Genomic DNA, 9,057 nt, shown 5'->3' with positions numbered 1-9,057 from the left:
CTTAAATGATTTTACTAAATTAATATATATTATATCATCAGCTCATCACTAACATCGAAAGTCATTCTCAATAATTTTATCGGAAAGGATGTCCCGAGAGCGCAACGTGATTTCACAGTAGCAGCAGAAAGTGGCTGGGTGAAGGCTAGCGCGGCGGCATAAAACCAGCCTTGCAAACCCCGCTGCGACCACTGCCATGCCTTGTCAACAACGACCATCAGCCCGCGCGCACCAATTATTCAGCTTCGGAAACTGAGCCAGCCTCTACGGAGTCTGTATGGTTAGCACATTTCTGTTATCGCGATATGGTATGGCGCGGCATACTAGTCGCGGCCGGTGGCATCCTATATAGCATATACTCCACGTTTTTCTGTTCTGTTCTATTTTGCTCTGCTTGCTTCTCTGCTCTTTGTATCGAAGAGTTTCGAAGTAACTTACGTGCGGATTATTCGCTGGATTGGATATCCGATGAAATTCATTGCAAATTGGCCCCCATCACCACCACCATCACCACCTTCTCCTCGTTCTCCACTGAAGAGTCGGCTTCGAGGAGCGCGACCATATCGCCACGGAACAACTCCCAAGCTCCTTACACCTCCGCTGCAGGCACGGTCGAAAGAATATCCGCCTTGGGACGTGGCCAGCCTGCCGCTAGGGACTTCACAGAAGACACCTCTGCATGTGTCTCCTGTGGCAGGATCATACCTCGGGGTTCATTGTGCGAATAACAGCGGCAGTAGAGAGCGTCAGATACATCGGGGTAATGCACATCATGAACACATTTTCGCGGACGACTTGGTGTACTCGCTCAAAGTCCGGCCGCAGTCCGAATCGATGGGCTGGTCTGTTGCTCTGCCAAAGTCAGTAGAAAGGACGAAGACGCGGAGGATTAGAGTGTCGTCCGCTCCAATTTTACTGTCTCCGCCGCAACTCCTGCCTAAAAATTTGAAAGCAACAGTTAAATATCGAGGCACAGTGTCTTCTCCTGCGTTGCCGACTAACCATCCGCGGAAGAATAGAATTTCGTCAGTTCCGCTGCCGCCCGTAGCATGCTCGCCGAAATTTCCGCCAGCGCCTTTCCCGCCCAGAGGGAGACCAACGTCACAACGGGGTAGTCAGCCGAGGCCATCATATGACTCAGCAAGGTCGCCTAGTGTGGTTGACCTTGCGTTTGCACCGCGTCCAGAGGCGCCGATGCCGAAATTGTGGAAGAAGGCAGTGAAGAAAGTGATTGGCATCGACGGTGTTAGAGAGTACGCAGAAGTCATGGCAGAGGCGAGAGACGGCGGATTGAAATCGGCGGTGCCATCTCAGGCGGCTTTGCTAGTATCAAGGCTCAAGATCAAAAGGACAAAGAAGTTCGATCTCAACGACGCGATATATGGCAGTATTGGCAAGGAAATCACAGTGGATGAAGACGAGGAGCGCGAGCGGCGGAAGGCCGTGCTGGCGCGATTGATGGACGACTATCCGGCTTGGCAGGAGATCGACGACTCTGAGAAAAATGTAGAGCCGTGTGTTGATGCGAGGCTAGCCCAGCGCTCTATTGCGTCGATTCCCATGCGCACGTCGTCGATTATCGTCGTGAATAGACTGCAGCCGGTTGTCAACAACACGAACGATCACAAGAGCGGGAACACGCTTGAATTCGACTCCGTCCACACTCTGGGAGAAGACACACTGTGCCCGCTGACCATGGCAACGTCGCATTATGAGACCAGCAATGCCGACGAGCAGCTTGACTTGCCCGACCTGTCGCCTGTCGCGCCTCTCAACATCCGCCGCGCTAGCAATGTCAGCAGGAGGAGGAGTATGGCAGGCATGGGCCTGCTCGATCTCCAGTCTCTACTTGTAGCACGTATCTCCGGCGCCAACAGTGCATCAAAATCAGAATGTCCGAATCTAGAGATACTCGGCAATGATATGTCGAAATCCGACACAGAGACACTTGGAAAGCCGGTGGCTATTAGAAAACGTATCCGCATTCAATCGCAGGCGCTGCTGGTGAGTGCGTTTGGTAGTTGTGCAAATCTTGTCGCGCTGACATGCTGTAGAGCTCGACTATGGGCGGGATCCGCAAGGGCCGATCGAAGCGGGTGATGCTTAGTCGCAAAAGACTGCGCCGCGCTCTGTGCATGTTCGCTCCTGCTGAGCCTGATGTGCCGGCTCGCTCACTCGCAACTTGGCCGTGCACAGACGAAGCTGCGGAGCGGATCTCCGACTGCTTCCTCAGGTTCACTCAAAGCGCGCCGCTACTACGCTCTTTCGCCATCCCCATTGAGCTCGCTAAATTTGTCATGACACTTGTACTATTCCCGCCCATGTCATCGGAGCTATCGTATCCACTCGACGTGTTTGCGCGAAAAGAGGCACTCCGAGCGACGGTCATGGACGCGACGGTAGTAGCTGAGTTCGTATGTTTTGTGTGGTTTATGTATCAGATATGTGCGGCTATGCACAAGGCCTTCATGCTGGTAGGCATGTTGTGCTACCACATTGTGGCCGTGCTCGGCATGTTTATCCGTGGTATGTGATTATATACAGTCTGTTTTGTATTATATAGTAGATATAGAGCAGGCGTAATATACATAGCACTCTAGTCGTCCATCTCGTCGTTGGAGCCCTGCTCTGCCGATGCAACCCCCAGTCCCACAAACTTCCCCGTGTACGCGGCCCGCCAGAACCTAACCCTCCCGTCGTCGCCAGACGAGCTCAAAACGGTACCTGAGAAGTTCCACGAAACTTTCCAAACCTCGCTCTTATGATGGTCGAACTGGTCCAACAACTCGACCTCGTACCCGAGATCGTCCTCGTCAGCGCCTATCTCGCTATTGCCGCTTACTGTGCCTGCGCCGCCGTTCCGATATTCCGTCGCCCGCACTCCCCCAATCCGACGCGTCGTCAGCTTGAAGATGCGAACCCAGCCGTCCTTGCACGCTGTCGCAATCAGCTCATACCGGCCACCAACGGAGGCGTTGCTCGCCCACGCAACATCCCGCACAATATCCGTGTGGCCAGGCAACTCCTCAGTTGGCTCGTACTCATATATTCCCCCATTCAGTCGCTTCCTAAACACTACCACCTTCGACATTGAGGACGCTACAAACTGCTCTACGGCTAGTTCTGCGATGGTCAAGCGGTCGACACGCGGCAATTCAACGTCATCCATGTCAATACCCAATTCGTATGTAAACCACGACGCGCGAACTGTCCCAGAAGGGCACCAGTCCACGGCGAAATCTCCTTGTAAATCCCTAGCAGCGACACCAGTGGACAACAGTCTGTCCTTGTCGACCACCTTCTCGAAGGCGAGGTGCCATTGTCGCAGATCGGCAGGATCTGCAGCATGGTAGACCCTCACGACACCGTCAGCGCCAATACATGCCAATTTCAAACCATGTCCGCCGAATTTGGCGAACGCAACCTGGTGCACTGGACCCCCTGAGTCCGATAACGTAGCAATCTTAGCGAACGTGTGGCCGTTGTCTATCGAGCTGTGCACGCGTACAGTTTGGTCTTCCGAGCAAGACGCCAAGAGCAGACCGTATTGGGGGGGTGCAAATGAAAGACTGAAGATATTGGCATCGTGCGCCTTGAAAGACGAGAGCAGTGTCCATTCGGCTGAAGGAACCACGCGTGTGAATAATTTGATGAATTGATCTGAAGAGCACGTCGCCAGTAGACGGCCATAGTGATCTGTATTAAAGAGTCAGTATTTATCAAGCGCATAATCTCGTAAAGTATTTACCGTATGCTATATCGTGAATAAGGTCTTCGTGACCAGTTGCTATCGCATTCATTAGTGCAGACGTGTGTCGACTTAAGTATGAAGTAGAACTTTAAATTCCACTTATTGAGACAATATAACTAAGACTTAAGTGTAAATCTCAATTGGCCGCGGTCGGCATCATTTTCTGTGCGCCAGGTTGTTTCGGGATCGTATGTAGATTAAAGAATTGTAATATGACACGACTGTTCTTAAATGTAGTGAACTATTTTGGAAGCCTGATATTGTCGCATCAAATTTTGTGTCACCGACATTGGCACGTGAACGCACTAGACCCTTACTTTGCATATTTCTGGCCACGTCAACTCTAGATGCTCATTTCGCCAGAGCGATGGTCAGATCTGTTAGACCTCCGGAGCAGAATCCTCTATGTCTGGCCCTATACCTGTAGATAATGGTGGAGACGCAGGCAATGGTCTTCCTAAAGGCTCATCGAGAGTTCAGAAGTCAGTTCAGCGAGGAGCGGTACCAACGAGTTCAAGAGCCAAACTGGTGACGCTCTTCCTGGTTGGCCTGTCGTTCGCTTTAGTTTTCAATTCGGAATATGATCCGCTGTTAGCGTGTATCGGTTTCAGTGTTCTTGCGTATGTCATTACTGCAACGTTAATACCAGTTCTCAGCCCCGACTTCGTTCGTGTCGGGTTCGTTGGTCGTGATCTTGGAAAGAAACACAGACCGCTAATGTAAGTTCGTTGGATCTGGCCGATACCACAGGATTTGATTAACTTACTCTTGGGCAGACCGGAAACAATGGGTGCAGTGTGCGCTGTGGTATACTTAATTACACTGTTCTTCTTCATTCCGTTTTTATTTGCCAAGTTCTTTGTCACGGAGACATCTGGCAGCGGCAATCGCGAGCATGTACTCGACACAGCGACCTTACACAAAGGCCGGCCTCTCCGCATGTTCCCGCACTCTAAGTTAGCAGAATTTCTTGCAGCATTACTTTCTTCGTTCAGCATGTTAGTGTTAGGTGTCGCCGACGATTTGTTTGACATTCGGTGGCGGAACAAGTTATTACTGCCCGCAATCGCCGTCTTGCCTCTCATTTTGGTTTACTATGTTGACTTTGGTGTCACATTGGTTGCAGTGCCACCTGTGATTTGGAGGTTATTCAACCCCAGAATGGTATCAAATTCTGCAGTACCTGTCGTGGACCTAGGCGTGTTTTATTACATATACATGCTTGCCATGGCCATTTTCTGCCCGAACTCGATCAACATTCTTGCGGGAATCAACGGTCTCGAAGCCGGCCAGTCACTCATTATAGCAATCTTCTTGTTACTGAACGACGCCATGTATATCGTGCCGGGCAGAATATTGGGGCTCCATCCTCCACATCCTGCAACCGAAGCGCACTTGCTCTCGACATACTTTGTGCTACCATTGATCGCCGTGACCACCGCCTTGCTCAAATATAACTGGTATCCAGCACGCGTGTTTGTCGGCGACACGTACTGTTATTTTGCTGGTATGGTGTTCGCGCAAGTGGGCATTCTGGGCCATTTCTCAAAGACATTATTATTGTTTTTGATCCCGCAGATTGTCAATTTTATATACTCCGCCCCACAGCTGTTTAAGCTAGTCGACTGTCCACGCCACCGCCTTCCGAAATTGAACACGGAAACAGGACTTTTGGAGCCGTCGCGGGTGTATTTCGATGTACCTCCGAAAGGTGCAGAATTACTCCTGCTCACCAGTCTCGGAAAATTGAAATTGCTCGATTTAGAACGAGATCCAGCGACTCACGTGATTAAATCTTCGTCTAATTTCACAATTGTCAATCTCGTGCTTACGTGGGCTGGTCCATTACGCGAAGATACGCTTGCGATAGTGATACTGGGGGTTCAGGCAGGCTGTTGTGCCGTTGGGTTGATTGCGAGACATACTATCGCGCCGGCCGTGTTTGGTCGGGATAATCTGTGAATGAGAACGTATAGAAGTCATAATTATGGGACCAAGAGTGGCGTATAACATTTTTTATGGGTCATCAAGCCGAATTGAGTTTCTTGTATACTATAAGTCAAAAATGCGTGAAATATAATGTACATACAACAAACCCGCCAAACTAAAATGCAGTCAATGCATCCACATAATGTGTGCGTGCCATAAGATAACATCAATAATGAAGTTTCTCTCCTAGGACTTTTGTCCGCTCATCGATCAACTGATTCGTCCATTCCTTGACAAGCGGATGCGTGATCTTCTCCTTTGCGTACCAAAAACTCTTAATATCAACATCTTTACTTTCGATTCTGGCTTTGACGTCCATTTCGTACTCTGCAGTTTGTAGTAGAAACTCGAATTTGTCCAAATCCTTAACGAATCTCCCTTCGGGCGTGGTTTGTTCTTCGTATTCAAAATAACAGGCTGTCAATTCGGCTGATGCACTGGGATTGACAGGCCTTAGCTGATTTGCGAGATATAAAATAGTCTCGCGCTCGCGCCTATGCTTTTCTTCTAGAATTCTCCATTAACACTAACTTCGATCAGGCGCCACTCAAACGGACGAACCTGCACCAAGTGGATCCATAGGCGTCAAATCACCTACCACTGCCTCAGCGAGATCATGCACAAGGGCAATCATCGCGCATTTTCTGCTGTCCAATTTCTCTTCAGTGGGAGCTAACAAACACATCACGGCCATTCGATACATATGGTCTGCAATAGATTCCGCAGTCTCGACTCGGATGCCATGGTTTAACCAACCGGTTCGTCGCTGCATCTTGAGGTACCGTAATATACGGAAAAAAGACAGTGGTACAGGAAGCTTGAGGATCTCGGGCGGGATAACGGCTTCTGGAGTCCAGAGTGGAGTCATACTTTCGAGATCGGTGATGCCGTTGGCATTATCCACAGATGAAGCCGACAATGGGCTGGTCGATGAAATCATATTGGTGACTCGCTCTATATCGTGTTCACGAGAACACTCTACTAGCAAGTGATAGCAAAGTTTGCATGCCCCGATAAACTTGGAGCCGGCAAGTAGGTATAAAACGGAAAAGAAGTGTTGGTGAGGCTACAGCCGGGCTGTAGGTACAAGCAGAGTCCTAACCGCACTAATGCTAATATGTCCTAGTAAAATCGTAAATTGAACGTTATTTAAACGCCAAATATTTAAGCAAGTAACAAATAGTCGATGACTCCGAAGCGATAACAGGGGCTTCGTTAGCCTTTCCGGACGGGCATTAAAGTTTTGAGTTGAAGGCAAAGAATACGAGTTAGGCGTCCGACCCAAAAAATTGCGCCTAAAGCTTCTCAACTCCCACAATCGAGTTGGACATGCGTCACAATTCGTTAGTTTTTTGGAATTCTTTGTGCCGGGTAATGGCAGTCGAGTGGTGCTTCGTCATGAAATGGTTAATAAATGTCTCCTAATTCCTCTGCAGATAAGCCCAGGCAGCGAGTTCGAACTGGCTGCCGCCCGGCCGTGTAAGTAAGTACCAAGACTTCTGCGTTGACAGCAAAGAAGAATATTTTTAACACACATAATATTGGTTGAGGCGACAAGGCGTAAGCTGTGTGTGAGAATTGTCAGTCATAGAGGTTGCAATGTCACTAGAGTGTGAGCGGACTGTTTTCAGAGTCGAACTCGCGACACCTGCTGCATTACTCTGTCGTCCCGAAGCTGTATAATTCGGAGATATTGGTGCGAATAGGCATATAATCGAGCTCATATGTGTGTTGTAAATGAAGGACCAAGTTTCGTCGACAAGGCTTGTCCGCCGAATCGGATCAAATCAGAACATGACGGCACAATGAAACCGAAACTCTTGGTATCGTTGAGTGTGACATCGTCGGTGACTTCGACGTCGACGATTATTTCTACTATGACACGTTCGCCAATAGATGCGTTGGCACATACTGGGCCTCGTCGGAACAGCGGTGCGCAATGACCAAATTTAGAGCGAGCGAGCCTGCGGACTATTCTCAAAAACATCCAACTCCAAGTTGTCCTCCGGCACAATGCAGCCCTAATGATATGAATACCATCATAGTGTCACAACCTAGGCAGCAGCTCGTTGACATACGTCGAGCAGACATTTCTCAACGTGTCATGAGTGCACCTTTCCCAGCCGACAGTAGTATTGCTTTCAATAACGGCAGTAATTTGTCACATAGAGAGGCACTTTCGATAGCTCGGATAGCTGGATCGGAGATTATTACCACACACGCAAGCAGAAGTAGTTAGTAATATACTGGACTCAGATCTCGGTTCGAAGCTTTAGAGCAGTAACGATATCATTCACAAATATAGATATAGTCTCAGATTCTGGATATGCGGAAGAAAATTCGACTCATGATCCATACATGTTACGAGATTACTTATTTTCGTCAGTAAAACTAATATTAAGCACTCCTAGTCGGCTCGCAAGTACTACAAATGGTAATAGTGGCACGCGAAATGACAGTGCTCTGCGAATATTGACAAAGCACGATTGTTGCGAAATTACGTCGAAGCAAATGCCTCGGGTATAAACTTTTACGCTCCGCCCCGCGATTGATCTGCCATTCTCACATTTCGAGCTGGATTGTCAACGATTTTGCAATAGTACTCCCCCGCTGGGCACTTCAGTGCCATGTAATTTTCTGCTCATTACTTTCAATATAGTCATGTCAAATGGAGCGAATTATCAGGACCCATCTGTTGTGACATTCGAACTATATCAGTAACCAATTCAGCATCTTCTACCAACTGTACAATCCAAGAATATCGAAACAATAGCCGCCTGCGAGGTCCCATGCTGTCTCGAAATAATGAGCTCATCGCCCCAGAACTGAGGCCGGCATCTCGGAGGCTGTGCCGCTCTGTTCTCGTCCGCAAGGATAAATAGTGTGCCGTCATCGGCGAAGTACCCAGGATCATTAAAATGCAAGACTGGATTCCACCTGGAGAGTCGTTAAATGCTTTCGGATAGGTTTTCTGGGCACAGCCATCATACGACATGTACACAATTATCTTATATTCTTGTAAAAGAGATCGAGAAGAGTACTGGCTGTACCATGAAATGGCGGTTTGAAGATCTTAAAGAGTCTTGGGGAATGCCCTAAGTCGATATGCGGACGCTGATACCCCTCTGCGTTTTGTGCCGGACGGCGGGATTCGAGACATATCGTTTATCAGGAGGATGCGACTGAATACGTGTACACTTCACAAAGTAATTGTTGTGCTCGAGTTATCTACCTCAGTGACGATTTCACTGATGTCCTTACCATGCCACACAACATTCCAATAAAGGCAAATATTATATGTGAAGATCAAGAAACAC

The 9,057-nt window shown here is 48.7% G+C and overlaps 4 protein-coding genes across 4 annotated transcripts; 2 read left to right on the top strand and 2 right to left on the bottom strand.

Annotated features, from left to right (window-relative positions):
• The first annotated feature begins 159 nt into the window (after positions 1–159).
• On the top strand, positions 160–2,602 carry V1508DRAFT_372427 (uncharacterized protein). The gene is made up of 2 exons (XM_066937506.1): positions 160–2,004; positions 2,055–2,602. Exons 1-2 carry the CDS (start codon positions 469–471, stop codon positions 2,532–2,534), a joined length of 2,016 nt encoding a protein of 671 aa, XP_066795090.1. The 5' UTR covers positions 160–468; the 3' UTR covers positions 2,535–2,602.
• On the bottom strand, positions 2,535–3,983 carry V1508DRAFT_388169 (WD40-repeat-containing domain protein). The gene is made up of 2 exons (XM_066937863.1): positions 3,749–3,983; positions 2,535–3,696 (listed from the first exon to the last, which is right to left on the bottom strand). The coding sequence occupies exons 1-2, from the start codon at positions 3,798–3,800 to the stop codon at positions 2,597–2,599; spliced, it is 1,152 nt and encodes a 383-aa protein (XP_066795089.1). The 5' UTR covers positions 3,801–3,983; the 3' UTR covers positions 2,535–2,596.
• Positions 3,984–4,121: 138 nt separating this feature from the next.
• On the top strand, positions 4,122–5,880 carry V1508DRAFT_419858 (glycosyl transferase family 4-domain-containing protein). Its single transcript, XM_066940658.1, has 2 exons — positions 4,122–4,470; positions 4,528–5,880. Exons 1-2 carry the CDS (start codon positions 4,157–4,159, stop codon positions 5,711–5,713), a joined length of 1,500 nt encoding a protein of 499 aa, XP_066795088.1. The 5' UTR covers positions 4,122–4,156; the 3' UTR covers positions 5,714–5,880.
• V1508DRAFT_419857 (HD domain-containing protein) lies at positions 5,741–7,062 on the bottom strand. The gene is made up of 2 exons (XM_066940657.1): positions 6,302–7,062; positions 5,741–6,247 (listed from the first exon to the last, which is right to left on the bottom strand). The coding sequence occupies exons 1-2, from the start codon at positions 6,678–6,680 to the stop codon at positions 5,907–5,909; spliced, it is 720 nt and encodes a 239-aa protein (XP_066795087.1). The 5' UTR covers positions 6,681–7,062; the 3' UTR covers positions 5,741–5,906.
• Between the last annotated feature and the right edge of the window lie 1,995 nt (positions 7,063–9,057).

This window comes from Lipomyces doorenjongii (assembly GCF_038497915.1).
Source record: "Lipomyces doorenjongii strain NRRL Y-27504 unplaced genomic scaffold V1508scaffold_34, whole genome shotgun sequence".
In the NCBI taxonomy this organism is placed as follows: Eukaryota; Fungi; Ascomycota; class Lipomycetes; order Lipomycetales; family Lipomycetaceae; genus Lipomyces; species Lipomyces doorenjongii.
The sequence above is the reverse complement of the archived record's forward strand: the minus strand, read 5'-3'. Positions and strand labels throughout refer to the sequence as shown.

Bases quoted from the DNA above. Each gene is read 5' to 3' on its own strand.
- V1508DRAFT_419857 (XM_066940657.1), bottom strand. From the start codon at position 6,680: ATGATTTCATCGACCAGCCCATTGTCGGCTTCATCTGTGGATAATGCC. The intron at 6,248-6,301 runs GTTCGTCCGTTT...GGAGAATTCTAG, and splicing joins TATGGATCCACTTGGTGCAG to AAGAAAAGCATAGGCGCGAG.
- V1508DRAFT_388169 (XM_066937863.1), bottom strand. From the start codon at position 3,800: ATGAATGCGATAGCAACTGGTCACGAAGACCTTATTCACGATATAGCA. The intron at 3,697-3,748 runs GTAAATACTTTA...TCTTTAATACAG, and splicing joins TATTCACGATATAGCATACG to ATCACTATGGCCGTCTACTG.
- V1508DRAFT_419858 (XM_066940658.1), top strand. From the start codon at position 4,157: ATGTCTGGCCCTATACCTGTAGATAATGGTGGAGACGCAGGCAATGGT. The intron at 4,471-4,527 runs GTAAGTTCGTTG...ACTCTTGGGCAG, and splicing joins AAGAAACACAGACCGCTAAT to ACCGGAAACAATGGGTGCAG.
- V1508DRAFT_372427 (XM_066937506.1), top strand. From the start codon at position 469: ATGAAATTCATTGCAAATTGGCCCCCATCACCACCACCATCACCACCT. The intron at 2,005-2,054 runs GTGAGTGCGTTT...GACATGCTGTAG, and splicing joins TTCAATCGCAGGCGCTGCTG to AGCTCGACTATGGGCGGGAT.